This window comes from Sciurus carolinensis, chromosome 8 (genome assembly GCF_902686445.1).
Source record: "Sciurus carolinensis chromosome 8, mSciCar1.2, whole genome shotgun sequence".
In the NCBI taxonomy this organism is placed as follows: domain Eukaryota; kingdom Metazoa; phylum Chordata; class Mammalia; order Rodentia; family Sciuridae; genus Sciurus; species Sciurus carolinensis.
The window spans coordinates 73,069,000-73,087,195 of NC_062220.1; the positions used below are offsets into that span (position 1 = coordinate 73,069,000).

At 39.1% G+C, this 18,196-nt stretch overlaps 1 protein-coding gene across 1 annotated transcript; it reads left to right on the top strand.

Moving 5' to 3' along the window:
* Positions 1-1,888: 1,888 nt before the first annotated feature.
* Lsmem1 (leucine rich single-pass membrane protein 1) lies at positions 1,889-13,583 on the top strand. Its single transcript, XM_047561936.1, has 4 exons — positions 1,889-2,251; positions 5,588-5,719; positions 7,422-7,550; positions 11,015-13,583. Exons 2-4 carry the CDS (start codon positions 5,593-5,595, stop codon positions 11,143-11,145), a joined length of 387 nt encoding a protein of 128 aa, XP_047417892.1. The 5' UTR covers positions 1,889-2,251; positions 5,588-5,592; the 3' UTR covers positions 11,146-13,583.
* The last annotated feature ends 4,613 nt before the right edge of the window (positions 13,584-18,196 follow it).

Here is an 18,196-nt window from a genome sequence, read left to right on the forward strand (position 1 = left end):
TTTTCCAAATCGTGTCCTTCCCCTCCCCCCCAATAACTCCTAGAAAGTGTGATGTACCTAATAAGAGAAAATCATTGACTGGCTTATGGTGTCACTCATGAAATTCCATCCCTCTGATACAGCACAGTAGGAAGCAGATTGGAATCTAAAACTTGGGTTTGTGGGTAAGGACGTGCGGTCAAGACTCCCAGACTCTGGGAGTTGGGTGAAAGCAGGCTTGTGGCGAGCAGCCTGCAAACTCATTTATTGCAGGAACAGGTATACATTTTATAGGTTTCTTACCCAATCACAATGTGCCATGGGGGATCAGACCACCAGGCTTCTATATGGTTCCCTTGGTAACAGTAGGTCAATTTGGGGCAGTTGTTTGTTTTCCTAGGTAGGAGAAGCAGAACGCTCCTCCCTGAAAGTTTACACATTTGAGACATTCACTGCTGCCAGCCAAGAACTAGGATTTCTCCCAACATTTGTTGTTACTTCTTATATTCCACATAGGCTAGAATAATGGAAGAGACTTCAAGTAGTGTTTACTTCCTACATTTTCTGTTCCATGTTTGTATAATATTTTTAAATATGAGTTTTGGTTAATCTTGATGGTTTGAAAGAATTTGATATGGTTCCTGCCCTATTTTGAGGCTCAAGGATTAATTTTGAATCAACATCTATGACTCAAGTCTGATGGCATTTACTTAATTTCCTGGGAATTTAATCTAGATACCCTGAGATAGTATTTGAAGTAAGCAAGAAGTACTTGAAAATGTCCCCAGATTAAATGATGTGAGAATATTTTCTTCAACAGGTACATGAAATAAGATGAAATAGCATGTCTTGCTGTGCTCCTTTATCAGTGTTCTGGAAATCTAGTCTAAAGCCAGTCTCATCACCCTCACTGATGTATAGTTGAATTCAGATTTTAATGTAATATTTGGATTCACATTTTATCTCTGCCATTTAATAACCAATGTATCCTTTTCTTAAAAAAATTTATTTTTAGACTGCATTTTGATCCATTGTATACAAATGGGGTACATCATTTCATTTCTATGGTTGTGCACGATGTAGATTCATAACATTCATGCACATGTACATAGGGTAATAATGTCTGTCTCATTCCACCATCTTTCATACCCCCGCCCCTCCCCCCTTTCATTTCCCTCTATATAATCCAAAGTTCCTCCATTCTCTCACCCCCCACTCCTGTTATGTATCATCATCCTTTGACAATTAAATATCTTAGTCTTGAACCGGGTGCAATGGCACACGCCTATAGTCCCAGCTACTCGTATTTCCTTCACTTGCTGGTTCTATTGCCATGAAGTCTTGCCACTCATTTTGTAGCTACTTAGAAGTCCTAGAGTCATCTGCTGCTGTAATTTGGATCTTAAATATCTCTTATCAGTCGTGTGTTACAAAGTTTTGGTTTCCAGCCTATGGATTGGGAGGTGGTGGAAATTAGGTTGTTGAGGATTTGTTCTGAAAGGGGATATTGGTACTCTGGCCCCTTTCTCTCTCCCTCTTACTTCCTGGCCTCCATGGGGTGAACAGCTTCCTCTAATATGTGATTTCCACAACAATGTTCTCTCTTGCCACAGTCCTGAAGGGAATGGGGCCAAGTGACTATGTTCTGAAACCTCTGAAATGGAGCCAAAATAAACCTCTCTTTAAAAGTTTCTTTATCTGAGGTATTTTGTTATAGTAATAGAAAGCTGACTAACATGCCTGCCATCATCCTAGTTATGATGACACAACCATTCTCCCTCCCTACATATTGCAGTTTTCTGTTTGGTCAGGAGTGGTTGCGAGTTAGTCATCTCAGTGGCAGCTCCTGCCTGCTGCAAGATATTTATATACTAGAGTATGCCATGACAGAAGTGCTGGAAATATGGTTTCAGCTTACGGTTCGTTAAGCCAAATAAGGACATTAATTTCAGTCTAACAAGAACCTCACCAATTATCAACTCAATCAGGGTGTGGTGATTTTGTTGTTTTAAAGCATAGTTTCAGTTATATATTCATTTATAACCTTCGACATTATGGGGAAAGTCAGTATTTGGAATCAATCTTGCATTGCTTGGCTAAATGAACATTAAACTGGCCACCAGTTTTGTGCTGGGGTTTGTGGGCCTCACGGAAACACTTGGGCGCTGAAGGAAGGCAAGAAAGACCTACAGAATTTGTAGACAGTTTTGTGGTAGTTGCTCCTGAATAATTAGTTGTTTTTTCCTGGTAACCGAGCAAAGCTCACCTTTTTGTAAGTAGTTTGCATGCATATTACTCTGAGACTATGATTCTTGAGTTTGGGATATGGTTGCATGTGCCCTGTGCTTTTAACTTTCAACAGAAATGATTTAAAATCGATATTAAAAATTACTTAATGAATCTGAAGAGGCATTGACTGAAATGGAATTAACAAATTACCATGATTCACTCAATAAAGCTGCTTATTAGCTTTGAATTAAGTCCTGTTGTAAAAATTCCAATTTTGTGGCAAGCAATATCAGTGGGAGTTATTTTTGTGGTTTGATACCCAGGCACCTGGCCTGTGGGGAAGAAAAAAAGCACAAAGCAGTTTTTAATAGACCACTATATTTGTGAAAATATTTGTAGGTAGTGAAAAATTATTACATGCCCAAAACTCAGCTGTTAGCAATGATCTATTCTAGAGGAAACTGAAATTACTTACGTGTTTCAGTGGACGGTATCAATGTTCTTTTAAAAGATGTTGCTTTGGTCAATTTTGGTGAATAAGCAAATTTGCACTCTGGAGTCCAGAAGGAGGATTGAGTTAGTACCATCAGAATTGCTGGTCACACTGGTTCTCCAGCCTTGGTTGTTCCCAGATGCCCTCATTTGGAGATGCCAAAGATAGAAACCCCTGGGTGTCAAACAGCTGTGACTCCTGGTTTTCAAGCCATGTGATCTCGTATCCATTTACTAACTGAATCATTTGCAGACTCCTGGGACCATGGGCTACACCCAACTCAGTTTTCTCTGCTAGTTCTTTGTTTCTATTTGCATGTTGCTCTTCATTAAACAATATATTGAAATAGCATCTGCTTGCATCGTGTCTTCACTCTGAAGAAATTTTCTTTCAGAGTGCTCTTTCGCATAGGTTGTTTTAGATTTTTTGGGAATCACCTTTTAACTAGGTGGCAAGTTCAGTAATTTGTAGACTTAATTAGCTGGACTATTCCTCGTGAGTCAGTTCTGATTTCCAAGCTAATCCTCCGCTCTGTACAAGCCTGATTATGCCTCTGTATGTGATTTAAGCAATAGTAGTTACATTCCTGAAGAGGAAGCTCAGGCTCAAGGATAATAAGTCAAAGATCTAAAAGAAGCATGCATCAGTCACCAAACCTAAAATAGAAACTGTGTTTGTTTGGAGCGATGATCCTATGACATGACATACAAACTTTTTTCCTGGTGAAATATTAGTATTTAGGATAACGAATAAAGAGATGATAAGATATAAAACACTTCTAGGAGAGTTTAGGAAATCTGTGACCTTGCAGTCAGTATTTTTGGTCCTTAATTTTACTGCAAAGATAAGGTTTTATCTCTAATATCCTTTAACTCTATTTGCTGCTACTGCTACTGGGTTTTTATTTTTGTTTTTTTCATTTGATTATCAAATCAAGTTATTCCCTAAGGAATGTTACAGGAATATATTTGGAATTCAGCATCTATTGTGGTTCAGTAGCATCTTATTTAAATTATGTGTTCTTGTTAATTAAATTTTCAGGAAACCAAAAACACTTTTCAGTTTTAATTCTGAAAAAAAGAAGAAAAAATTAAAATTAGTTCACAACTTTTTGGGCTCCCAGTGTTTCTTATCTAGGGTCCCAGGAGCATATTTTCCATAAGTGCCAATAGTTTGTAGGTATTACAGAAAATTGCTGGGTCTTAATATAGTGTAGTTTGAGGTGTTCAGTAAATGGCTGGTAATTTTTTCCAGATCTTCTAAAGATTTACACACTGCCCCCTCCTACTGGATTTTGTTTTCTCCTAACTAATATAATTTTCATTCTGCAACTGGGTATTAAAGGAAAAAAAATTAAATAGTAGCAGGAAGTAAATGGTGTGTTGCCACCTATAGACATAGTAGCAGGAAGTAAATGATGTGTTGCCACCTATAGGCAGCCACAATATTTATTGCACTGACTTTACTGAAGTCTAAATAAATGTCACATGAGCATTTTTCTGTCGACCTACTTCTGTTAGTGTACTCATTAACTGCCTCAAAAGTCTTTTCAAGATATATTTACACCCTAAATAAATATTTTAGGTGTTCCAACTTAAATAACAGAAGTCAAGGGCTTTTAAACCTGGCACTGAATAGGATTGTTCCCTACCCTAGGGAATTTTCAGTCCGTTGGGGAAATCATAGATGGAAGCCAACAAATGCAATAAAGTGCTGTAGATGTGCTCAGCATCCAGTCAGGGCACAAAAGAAAGGTCGGTTCTCTCAGGAGGTTTGTGCTAAGTCTTTTTGTTGTTTTTTAGGGTACTAGGGATTGAACCCAGGGGGCTTTACCACTGAGCCACATTGCCAGTACTTTGCATTTTTTAGTTTGAGACAGGGTCTTGTTGAATTGCTGAGTCTGGCCTGGAACTTGCAGTCCTCCTGTGTCAGATCCTCTGAGTCACTTGGACCATCAAACCCAGATTGAAAGAGGATTAGGGAGGGTTGTAGAAGAGAAAGGTAGCAGGAGGAAGGCCCAGTGATTCTGAACAAGAGCCTGGTTCTAGTTCTGCTAGATTTGGGACATTTACCTGGCTGACCTCTGGTGTCCTCATTTGTGGAAAGGATAGGGGCTGGACTTAAAGCAGATCTAAAATCCTTTCCAGACCAAAAAACCCTCTATCACTATGAGACTGTCTTATGAAAAGAGAACCAAAGATGAGAAAACTTTTCTAGTCGTTGAACTGGAGTCTAGCAGTGTTCCTCTGTACGTCATCTAAGTTTACTAAAATTGTGTCCTAGAAACTCTCAACCAGCTAATGGCTAAAGGATAGATTTGAGGGTAAAGACTCATGCCATATTGAGGGAGAATATAACAATGTTGTATTAAAACCTCATGTAATTTGAAAGTTTTCACAGTAATGTTTTCTTCTTTCAGAATGATTATGGCCACAGGCAGTCTTTATATTTATAGCTAGACTTTCTGCACAAATAATTTAAGGCATCTCACTAAAGTATGAACAATGTCATAAAAGAGGAAAAATTTAAAATCAATTATAAAATAAGAAAACAGATCCAGGGGAAATAAGGTAGAATTGAGAAATCTAAGGAGGAGAAAAGACAATATGCAGATAAGTAGGGTATAAACAGTTGCATAATTTTAAAAACTGGGGGATGGGGGGCACACATTTGACAATGAGCTTCCTGGCCAGCAAAGCAAAAAGAATAATTAGAAAGTTGTCCATCAAAGGGAGTATTTTCCTCTGGATAAGCAAAGTCAGACCCTTACTTCAAAACAGCCTATGTGGGTGGTTCTCTGTATGGCTGTCTAGTTTCCTGTTGGCTCTGGTTCTTGTTGAGCTCCACAGCCCAGCCTCTTGTTTTTAATGTCATGTTTTCTTCCAGGGGCAATGAATCATTCTTTCCAGGACACTGGGTCTCGTGGCGTTTATGAAGATGGAAAGCTTTATGTTGTGGATTCCATAAATGACTTAAACAAACTAAACCTCTATCCTGCCGGATCACAGCATCTGTTCCGTATGTGTGCTCCTGGTGACTTGGTGGCTCTTCCTGGCTTCCAAGCTGCCTATAAATGCCAAAGGCTAAGGTGGATGTGTGGGTGGTGGGGTAGGGGTAGGAGGCATTAGGAATAGCTTGGCAATGGAAATGCTATTTATTATTAGGTAATTTCTGCTTTTGTTCTTTGAATATCCATGGGATTGTGGGCTTTCTTGGCTCCTAAAGAAGATTCGAACTCTTGTCTTTAAATCCTGGAAAAATCCTGTGGTGTTTCTATCCCTGAGAAGGGTGAAGCCTGCAGAACTGGACTCCCAAGGCTTGCTCACACCTCTTGTCTGTTGCAATTCCTCTTCACTAAGGACCACAGCTACCTAGCTACCACAGCTACCTTGATACTGCCCACCTTCCCCTAGGATTTTGTTTGCTAGCGTATTTTTGAGAAAATGCTCAACATATTCACCAGTTATGAAAATATCATTAAAATTCTCTTGGGCAAAAAAATCAACTTCATTTTCTCCTTATGAATTACAAGTTGCCCAATTAAATAGTTAGAAAAGTCGGGGGGGGATGGACAAAATCTGCTGAATACTAAATGTGTATGTTTCTCACTAAATATTATAAATTGTTCTATCAGATCATCTGAGCCCCTTCTTTTCTATCGTAATGCTGACGTTTGAACACTGGTGTGAATTGCCCATTAGCCATGTATTTCTTATGCACTCTCAATTTACTGTCCCAGTTTTATATCTATCATTCCCCTTCTAATTGTTTTTCAGTTTTTTGCTTTTTTCATCATTTTATGGGTTCAGATCTTCACCATTTTTTATTGCAGTGGATCTCAATAAAAGCAGGTGTTTGGGTGTCAATAATGGGGGGATGATATTGGATGTACTTATGGGACATGGGACATAAGCTACCCGTCTATCCATATTCAAGGAGCACAATTTATAGGATCAATTCAAAGAAGGAGAGCATACAAAAAGTAATTCAATGATCTCCTCTACCCCCATTTCCATATGCTTACTCAGTTTAATTTGAGCGCTATTAGGTACCTAGGCCTTAAAAAAGTTACTGGATGCAGACAGTTCAAGGCTTGGGTGAACCAAGCTATTTTATGAGCAGGTTGGATTTTCAGTTCAGCTCAAAACATTGCACAGAACCTTGGTTTCAGAGCATATCCATCTTAAAACCAGTTTTAAGAAACCAAAATATATCAGGGTCACTTTTGTTTAAATGGGTGTAGGCATGCTTGATTATTCCTATAATAAAAGGAATTTCTTGGGAGACACCCCAGAATGTTCAGTTTTCACCCAAGGAAGGTGGCCCACACCCAGCCATGTTTTGCTCCTGGGTTACTGTGGGAGAACTATAGAGCCTCTGTTACTCTTAATCTTTCACTTCTTTGTCCCTCCCCAAAGAACAATCCATGTCCTGCTACTTCAGTACCAACAGAGTCTTAAAACAACTTTCCAAAGAGGCCTGATGATATAGCTTATCCTTGCTCATCCTTTGAATACCAATACAGAGAAAGGTAAACAATTCCAAAAATTGCACCCGTCCAAAGACATTCCAAATACATAAGTCACTTTCTAGGACTGTCAGAAGGAAAATGGGTGTATTCATTACTCATGTCTCTAACAATAGGCTGCTGTTCCTTTCTGCTGACAAGTTGCGTGCTGAGGAGTTTTTGTCGTTGCTCTTTTTGTTTGTTTCCTATTAGCTCTAGAAGAGAAAACCCCAGACCTTGGCACACGCTCAGGAAATGGGAGGCGGAGTCTGTTCTTTATGGGGCTGCTAATTGCACTGATTGTCAGCTTGGCACTGGTTTTCTTCGTGATATTTCTAATAAGTAAGTACCACCAGCAGGGTTTTCATTACTAAGTGTACATAATTCATAGCTGGTTTTCCTAGCTGGTTGTTTAACTTTGCTCCTGGGATGAGTCAGTGCTTTCTGGTAGTCAAAGCTTCCCTTGGAAAACAAGGGCAGAATGAACACCTCGAGTGAGACCCTTTGCTCAGAGACAAGGTCCCTGGGGCACAAGCCCACTGCACAAGGGCACAGTGCCTGAAGGTCACAAGCATTTATGTTAAATACTTTTATAACATTTTAATTTCTCCCTTGGAAACCCTAGCTCCATCAGGCAACTAGATCAGTTGCCTACCATTAAATTCAGATCTGTAACAGGTAGTCACACTCAGGGTTCAGACCCCCTCTCAGATTTTCTCCTTTGCATATCACCTCAGAAATTAAAGCACCCGAGGTGGTGTTGGGGATGTGGCCACGGCAGATTTTTTCTGGTTGACGCTGTCCAGGCTGGTGTTTGCTCTTGGCCTGGGCCATGCATGCTGCGTTGTTGAGTGGCGTCACCAGCTTTTCCACATCATCTCCCAGCCTAGAGACCCCAACCATCAGTGCTGCCTGGCTCCCTGCCTTGGGTCTGGGAGGGATGCAGTCCACCTGCCATGCTGTCCCCTCCTTCAGCATGTGATCCGTCCCGCAGAGCACCCCAGTTTTCTCACTCAGCTCACCTCTGTGTACTATCATCTGGAATTTTTTGATTCTTTCCCAGACCACTTAAGAATGCAAGGACCCTTAAGGGAGGAGGTTGTTTTGACACTCTTTTGCCTACATCCTCCACCCTGTCATTTTTTCTGCCCTTTTGTGCTTATAGCCTTCGGTGATTCTAAATGAGAAGTGGGGCCTCATCTTTGGAATGTCTCTGAGTTCATTCAGGGGCTGAGGAAGTGGAGGTGGAGGTGATGAGAGGAGAGAGGTGGGCAGAGCGCACCATCCTTGAGTTGCAGCTAACCTGTCTTCTTCCCCAATGACTTCTTCCTCCTTCCAGCCTAAAGGTGTTTAGCCTCAGGGGTTGGAGTTGGGGCTGGAGAGGAGGGGTGATGTTTAATGGCTTCTCTCTCACCCAGCCAGTGCCCTTGTGCCCTTAGAAGCTAACATGTGAATTATCCTACAGCAACTGTGAACTTGCATTTAGCTACCGACTGGGGAAGGGTTGGCCCCTGAAACTGCAGGGCCAGAAAGAACACCTGGCTTACTATTTTGACATGTTATTCCAACATAATGTCCTGCCTGCCACACCTCACAGGGGTAATGGCCCTCTTAAACCAGTAGGGAATTTTGGTTATGTTTCTAAACAAGTGAGCAAACCACAGGAAATTCTCTTTTCTGTGGGGTAAGCGACAAGATTAAGGGAATGATAGTAACAAATGCTATAAAATGGGTGCTTACTCAGTCTGAGGCACTGTGTTATACATTTGATGTATGTTTGCTCAAAACATTCTAAAAACTGTATAGCTAGTGTAGGATCCATTATTATGCTGGAAATGAAGCTTAATATGCCAAGGTCACATAGCTAATAAGTGCCAAATTAGGGCTTAAAAGACTTCCTGACATCAAACATGCTCTTTTTTATCCTCCTATTCTTGTTTAAATAGGATTTTTTTATTTGCCTTGAGCGCTTTTTATTGAGAACAAAGTCATAATAAGTAAAAAACAGGAAGACGATGTGAATAGTGTCTCTTTTATTGGACAATTACTTGGTGCCAGACATGTGATTATCTTAAGACTTTACCTCTCAAGGTGGTGTCAAATATTTTTATTTTACTCATGAAAGATGAAGGCTCAGAGAGATCACCTCTCTGTGTTCATGAGGCTTATAGAGACAGACCTGGGATTTAAATCCTGGCCTGTTTGGCTTTAGAGCTCCTGTGCATTCTACTGCCTGAGTTGAAGTAAGAATAAAATCTTCTTGTAGTTTTCAGATAAACCTTAATCCAGTGTGATATCAGAGTAGGTAGAAGCATCTGTAAATGAACTTGATCTGTCCTTATCTTTAATAGGGAAACCATTTTACTGTCTTGGGATTTGGTGCAAATGTGTATTCTTTTAATTGAAGCAAAATAACATATTCTTTATAACTCTGGCATTGTTACAAAATAATTACAAATATTGTATACTGATTATATTCTTATTAAACCATTCGGCCTTATGTTTGTGTTATAATCTCTGCACTAAAGAGAAATAATGGACAACAAGAATACATTACTATGGATTCGTGTCTGCCCCTGGTAGCCAGAGGAGTCAAGCAGCATATTCTACAGAATGTCAGTTCCATGGGATTTAAAAAAAAAGTGGGGGATCTCTGTGGTCAAATGAGTTTGGGAACTGTTGGCCTAGGTAATATTCAAGGTGTTTCTTTGCTTCCCCTGTATCTCTGAGGAGCAAGTGGGCATATATTTTCATTCCAACTTTCTTATACTCGGAACCCTTTCTCTTCATGGAATTTATTTTGGGGCTGGTGCACTGTAGACCAAAGGTAGGCGAGCATGGTTGTTACTTCCTTCTGGATTTGAGCAGTGTAGGAGGGTTGCAAGAGAAGAAATGATTTCATGTGTCATGGATTTGTTTCAGTCAGACACTTTCGCCAGAAGTGTGTGGCATCTCTGCCTGACTCAGAAGCAAAGCTCAATTAAGACCCTTCTCTCATGTCTTGGACTATGTTTCATCCAATGTGATTTTTTCAGACATGAGGGAGAAGTAAGCACTGGGCAGTCAATTTGCCCCAAAACTGAGGCAAACCTCTAATGGCTAGTTTACCTTCTCTGGTTAGTTCATCAGCCAAGCCCAGCAGCATGTTAATCAACATCATTCAGTCCCAGAAGATAACTTTGAGGAAAACTTGCCTGAAATAGAAATGATAAGGAGTTCAAAGATAAAGCACTGATTCTGTGCAGCATTTTTTGGAAATATTAATTCCGATTAACAGACCTCAAAGGTTTTCATTCCCAGCTTACTATCCTACGGGGTTCTGTTTATTTGGAAAATATTGTACTCTATTCTCAGGAGTGGTCTGAGGGGAATGATTAAACATTCATTATGAGCTGGTAATTCAGAACCAGCAGACATGTCAAAATAGGCTGGAAGCCAGAGAATGTCATTTTCCAAATGATGAGCAAAAGCCCTTTTCTGAGAATGAGCCTGGATATGTGGCAGTATAAAAATCACTTCTGGAGAAATAATCAGGCACATTGGCAATTTACTTTGGTTGCTCACAGCCATATCTTTCTTAGCCAAAATCTGGGTGGAACTGCCAGTGGTGGTCTAGACTGGCACTAAGAGATTGTAAAAATAAACCATTTAATATGCATTTTCAATTTTCTCCAGTTTCTTTCCTGAGTTTCTGGAACTCATGGATATTGGAACAGGGGGCTTGCCAAGAATGCCTCTCAGTGCTGATGAGCCCCAGTGGGACATGCTGGAAACCACTGTAACACAGTCTGTTTTTCATTTTCAAGTTCAAACTGGAAACAAGATGGATGATGTGTCGAGAAGACTAACAGCTGAGGGAAAGGACATAGATGATCTTAAGAAAATCAACAACATGATCATAAAGCGACTCAACCAACTGGACTTGGAGAAGAACTAGAGAACTGATCTTCCAAGAGCAATCTGCTAACACCTGGAGCCCCTCACTTTCCTGGGGTGCACTGGGTCAAGGGCTAAAAAGTGCCCTGCATTTAGGCAATGGATTGATTATCTGATCAGTAAAAACAGCCTGGTCAGGGAGGTGAGCAGCTCCTAGGCAAGTTTGGAGTTAGCTGGAAAGGGGTGCATGGGATCCAGTCTCATTTTCTGGTAGGATGCTTCAGCTTTAATGTGGTTAGGGTGGTTGGCTAGCACGCAGGAGAATCAGCAAAGTACACACAACTTCTCTTTTAAGAGGAGTTTGGTCTAGAACCGGTTCACTGCCAGTGAAAGTTCATGATGCCTCACACACTGGTGCAGATTCCTGTGCAAGCCTAAGAAATTCAGTTACCTATGCCGAAGGGAACCAGGTGATGGCTCTTTTCAACAAAAGACATTCTTCTGCTTAGGTAATTAGACTTTGACTCTATTTCCCCAGGGTCAGTGATGGGCAGGCTTCAGAGCTGGTTGCTGTCTGGTGATTGCTGGTGGCAACATGGGTAGGAGTTATGTGTGTATGGTGGGGTCGGAAATCAACAGAGAAAGCCTAATTGATGTTTCCTGAGTTCCTACTCTGTGCAAATCATGCTACTCCAGAGCCACTCATATTCATGTGGAACTAGGGAGATGTAAAGTTATATAGAATTACATAAGCCATATTTACTTTGTTTCTCATGAAAAAAGAAACCCCTCAGCACTCTGCTCATTAATTTGGAAGAAATCTGATAAATTTGTGGCCTTTGCTAAACTACAGTAGGAAATTGTGTACTTGGAATATTTGGAAACTGTCTTCTTATAGCAAAATAAGGTACATGGTATCTGACATAAGAGAGGGCATGAAATTAATGATTTTTAAAAGCATGAGTCTTAGATAATTTTTATTTAATATAAATACTTTGTGTGAGTCAATTGAAAAATGTATTGCAATTCTGTCATTTTAGGTTGCTGAAAAATTTGTTTACTTACCCATTTTTGCACTCAAAAACATTTGTACTGCGTATGCTCTTTTTCTTAAAATTAATAGGTACCATGCAGAACATTTTTAAAACCTAAAATTTGTATTTCCTAAACAACTCTTATTGACCTGTTGATAGGGTGTGGAAAAAGTCATTTGTTATCAGTTGTGAAACTGTTTTAGGAATCACTGGAGATCTGATACAATAACTCTTAAAAATACTTATACTTCTTGTTTGCTCGTATGCCCTTTTTCCTTTCTGTTTACACAGTGTTCGTATATTATGTTCAGTAATAAATGATCATTTAAAAATGTTTTGCAGCACTAGGGATTGGTCCTGGGGAGTATTCTACCACTGAGCTACATTCCCAGCCCTTTTTATTTTTTAAGATGGGGGTCTCAGTAAATCACTGTGGCTGGCCTCAAACTTGTGTTCCTCCTGCCTTAGCCTCCCAAGTAACTGGGATTATAGGCATGTACCACCATCCCTAACCATAAATGATCCTTATTCCAAAAAATTCATGATTTTAACAAAATGAAGTAGTGGATAAATAATTTTGTCCATCTTTTTGGATCTTTACTGTCCTGCTGGATTGCATGGTGACATCTCTGACCCTCACAGTCTTGGAAACTTCATCACCACTCCTGGTATTTGAAATCACAAATTGACTTCGGCTGAACATCAAGTATTGGGTGGCTACATGTAGTCTTTTTTTTAAGACAATATTTTATTTTTCAAGTCTATGTGCATACCATTTTCAAATCATACAACCAAGTTTACAAGTCACAAAAAAAATAATTTGACTTGGCAAGTTTATAGGCTCTCATTTTCTTACTGAAGTAGAAATTTACTACGAGTTGTTGCTATAGATGAAAATAACTATATATGAGATTTCCTGAGAGTACTCTGATGAAATTTTATTCTATTCATTTTATCTTTTTAAAACAACAATGGAAAGTGACTGCCTCTTATACTGCTATTGTTTACAGAGTGCCCCAAACTGGTTGGAATAGTTTTTCTTCCACTGAATTAATTTTGTCAAGAAGTGATTTTTAGCATTTTTAGAAGTCACATAGACATAACCATATTATAGGTCAGTGTTGAAACATCCCAATCATCTCATCAACTTTCATGATGGAACAACTGTGGCTGGTACATTTCTGGTAGGTGTGATTAGAAGGGCTGTGACCCCTCTGGAAAGTCCTCCTACTACACTCATCTTGTCATAAGCTGTTATGCAATATAGTTCTTTCTCTAAAAAATCACTGGAACAAAGAGTTTCTTCTTTAAACAGTTCTCTTAGATAGGATATGTGAAGTCATTGACTAGTAAAATAACAATAATACTGGGAATTCATAGGCAGTGGTCTAGTCCTAAATTTGCAAGATGGCTATATAATTTGAGCAAATAAAAATTTCTTTGGGTCCTTGTTTGCCTGAGAAAATAAAGGATTGGGCCTTTTCATTTCTAATATCACTTTGTGAATATTAGTGGTCTATCTCCTGGCTGTCTTCCTTTCCTCTTGTCTCTCCTCAGGTAGAAAGATGTAAAAGAGATGTTGGTGAGGAGATTGGACAATAGTTGTTTACAAATGACATTATTCTCACAACATGGGGCAACTTCTTGTAGTACTATGGACGAAATAGTTACCCAGAAGGAAGAGTGAGTGTGAATTCCACATTCTTACTTGGTATCAATGGGAAATATTCCCATGTTTCCATTTGCAATATAGAATGTAATGCATAATATCTTTCCAGTACATGGTTCTTTTAAATGAATTCCTAGTAAAGAAATGAATTCAGTGACTGGTTATGTGGTGTGGTTGTTGCTGGGGTGAGCTTTTTTACCTACACTTCTCCATTGGTACAGAATGAAGCAAAGGTCTGAACTATATATGTAATTTATGCCATGAATCCCATTGTTAGAAGTTAATACTTTTGAATGGACTCCCTTTGTGCTTTGGTGATGAATGGCAATTGCTTTCCTGACTGTCACATGGGAAGCTGTTATCTGATTCCTTCTCTAGATCACTACCAGTGTATTGTGAGTTTCAATAGCATATGGTGATCTCAAAACGACATCATGCAGCTGGACACTTGTACTTCCTCCTTTAGGGGACTGCAGCATCATGGATCAAGAACTACTTCTCCATCTTCCTTTAATGTCTATAAACTTATCCTCTATCCACTGTAGAAGTTGTTAATGCTCTGTGTCCTCCAGTACACATGTTGATCACATGCTCATGGATGAACCCATACCTGACGAAACATTCTACATGTGAAGTTTCTTTACCCACCAGAATATGGTTTCATTGCTTTGTCTTGAGAATCTTCTTAAAAATATCCGAGTGTCCTTTGCTCAGTGTCAATTATTACTTTGACAATTGCTTGAAGTACATGGTCACAACAACCTTAGCCCATGATAGTGATTCAGGTCAAGGAATGACAACACAGAGTCAAGGGGACAGTTTTTGAACTGATTTCTTCAACCCAATCTCACATCAAGATCATCGAACAGAAAGAAGGATGGCTAATAACCTCTGAGCTTTTTATATAATATGTTTTTAAAACTATATGATTATTTTTCCTAGAGACATGCTCATGGTTTGGAACCTCAAAAATTTGTATTCTTCAAAAATTAGTCTTCTTGGTAGGAGAGATATACACCTTCATCTAAATGTGAAGTCCTGAACTGGGAGTAATGAATTTGACAGGAGAGTTAAAGAATAATATATAAGCTGATAAAAGTGGAAGTATTTTCCTATATGGAGGGTATAGTCTCAAGATTTCTTTTCCATTTACTTTTTTTAGAATTTCATATATTTATTTTTTCCATGTTTTTATTAGAGTTTTATAATTATACGTAATGGTGGTATTTGTTGCTACATATTTGCACATGCACACAATATAATAATATATTTGGTCAATAGCATTATCCAATATTTCCCCTTTCCCAGCCTCCTCAGTGTTTTTATTATGAAAGGATGCTGAATTTTGTCAAATAGTTGCTGTATCTATTGAGATGACTCTGTGTTTTTGTCCTTAATTTATTGATTTGCATATGTTAAACCATCCTGGTATCCCTGGGATAAAACCAACTTGCTCGTGATGTAGTCTTTTTAATATGTTGTTGAATATCATTTTCTAATATGTTATTAAGGCTTTTTGTATCCAAGTTCATCAAGGATATCAGTCTCTAATTTTCTTTCCTTGCTGTGTCCTTATCTGGCTTTGGTGTGAGGGTGATATTGGCTTCATAGAATAAATTTGAAAGTGTTCCATCATTTTCTATTTCATGGAACAATTTGAGGAGCATTGGCATTAGTTCTTTAAAAGTCTGGTAGAATTCAGCTGAGAACCTATCATTTCCTGGATTAGAAGACTTTTCATTACTGTTTCTATCTCATTGCTAACTATTTGTCTATACCTTCTTGATTCAATTTTGGCAGGCAATATATGTATAGAAATGTATCCATTTCTTCTAGTTTTTCAATTTTATTGGAGTATAAGTTTGCAATGTGTCCTTAATGATTCTCTGGATTTCTGTAATTCTGTGGTGATTTCTCCTTTTTCTTATCTAATTTTATTAATATGGGTCTTCTGTCCTTTCCTTTTGATTAGTTTGGCTAAAGGTTTATCAATTTTATGTTTATCTTTTCAAAGAACCAACTATTTGTTCCATCAATCCTTTGTATTTTTTTTATTTCTCGGTGTCATTGATTTCAGCTCTCATCTTTATTATTTGCTTTCATTGGTTTTGGAATTGGCTTGTTGTTTTTCACGGGCCATGAAATGCATCATTAGATTGTTTATTTGGGATCATCTTATGTAGGTATGCGTAGCTGTAAACTTTCCTCTTATAACTGCCTTTACAGAGTCCCAGAGTTTCTGGTATATTATAACACTATTCTTATTTGATTCTTAGAAAATTTTAATTTATCCCCTGATTTCTTCTATCATCCATTCATGGAAATGAATTGTTAAATCTCTATACGCTTATTTGTCTTCTTATAGGTTTTTGTCTTGATTTCTAATTTCATTCTATTATGGTCAGATAAGATGCAAGGAACTATATCAAATTTTTTCTATTGGCTAAAAGTTGTTTTGTGGCCTAAAATTGTACTATTTTGGAGAAGGATCCATGAGCACCTGGGAAGAGTAAATTCGGCTGTTTTTGGATGATATTCTATAGATAACTTATTAGTTGTCAAAGCAAAACCAATAAACAGTCATGAAGTAGATATGGCATTAAAGTAAGTGGCAGGTGTAAGCTATGCCATTCACAATATTAATAATTGCAACAACATGAATGGTGGGGGCTGGAGTTATATAAATCAAATAGTTCTAAAAGATGGTAAAAATATATTACACTAAGAAAATATGACAAAGATAAAAGAAAGAATGTTTAGAGTGTGAATAGAGAAAAGCAGAAGAGATATAGCCAATGATGGCTGTAAAGGAGGAGAAAAAATTAATTAAAAAACAAAGTAAGGGAAGAGAAAAAATGAAAGAATTTGGTTATTAGAAAGAAGAAAGGACAGAAAGATAAGCAAAAAAAAAAAAAAATGAAAATAAACAAAGAGGTTTATTTTAACCTCTTAACCCACAGGAGACAAAACAAAGAAAAATAACAATCATTAAAAGATTCTTGCCAGGTGCAGTGGTGCAGGTCTGTAATCCCAGTGACTCAGGAGACTGAGGCAGGAGGATCTCGAGTTCAAAGCCAACCTCAGCAAGAGCGAGGTGCTAAGCAACTTAGTGAGACTGTTTCTAAATATAATACAAAATAGGGCTGGGGATGTGGCTCAGTGGCGAAGTGCTCCTGGGTTCAATCCCCACACCCCCCCAAAATATTCTAAAAATAAGAAAAAAAGAAAATTTGTACACACACTAGCACACACACAAACCAGCACACACACACACACACACACACACACACACACACACACAGGAAAAAAGATTCTTAATGAAAAATGAAAGAGTTGTTTCCACAGATGACAAGGATGGATGGTCACTGAATATGCATGACCACCCTTTTTTCCATTTCTTCTTTGGCTCTGGAGGGTGGGGGAGCAGGAGCAAGCGAGGTTTGAAGGGCTGTGTGTTGTCAAACCCACCCTCTTCTTCTGGCTGGAGTGACCTAAAACAAGCAGGTGGAAATAGCTAGCTTTCCTCTTCCCTCCTCATTAGCGTAAGATGGGATGAATGGGAAGTACTGTCGATTGGAGTTTTATCTAGACACACCAGATCAAGTGCATTCCCAGGGTAGGGTTGCTACAGAGTTATACATGGGGAGTTCCCATGGCTGGGGCTTATTTCTAATCAACCTTTGTGGTTTCTAGGAGCCTTGTTGGGTGGTGTCCTCTCTGGAAAGATTAGATTAACACACCCCAGGACCAGGCAGATACTGATCTCTGCTGGGAGTCTGAATCTCAGGAGCCTCACTCCTGGGGCAGGAGAGCCAGTGTTCCCCAGGTCTCACACACTCCACTGCCCTCAGTATGGCCTTCCCAGCATCAGTCCTTGAGTGTATTCACACACCACCTGTTCAGTTTCCCACCAATTTCAGCAGGTCACGTAAGTGGACAGACTCAAAGGCAAACGGGTTGCATTTCCTTCCAAAGCTCTGACTGGTATCTTTTTTTGATAATGAACTTTATCTGCATGTTCTTCCTGATGTTAGCAGCCATTATGGGAGGATTGCACAAGTACTCTGACCCTGGGTCCAAGGTCATGCACTTTTCCTTCTGCCTTGAGTACTCGGGAAGGGCCATCTTATTTTTTGGTCTTGGCAACTAACTGCAGGGAGCCTTGTGCAGCCCTTACCCCACCACACTCTGATGTATACCTGAAGTTCCTGAGGTGTGGAACTACCTGTCACCAGGAGGCCTCATTGTCCTATGGTGGCCTAAGCTGCAACTTAAAGGGTATAGGGTACTTAATCCCTCAGTATTAGGCCTGGGTCATCTGGCCAATATTCTGTCAGTGGACACAACTCCAAAGCAATTTTTTTTTTTGGGGCAAGAACAAAGCAAACCAGGAGGCTTTAAAGGAACAG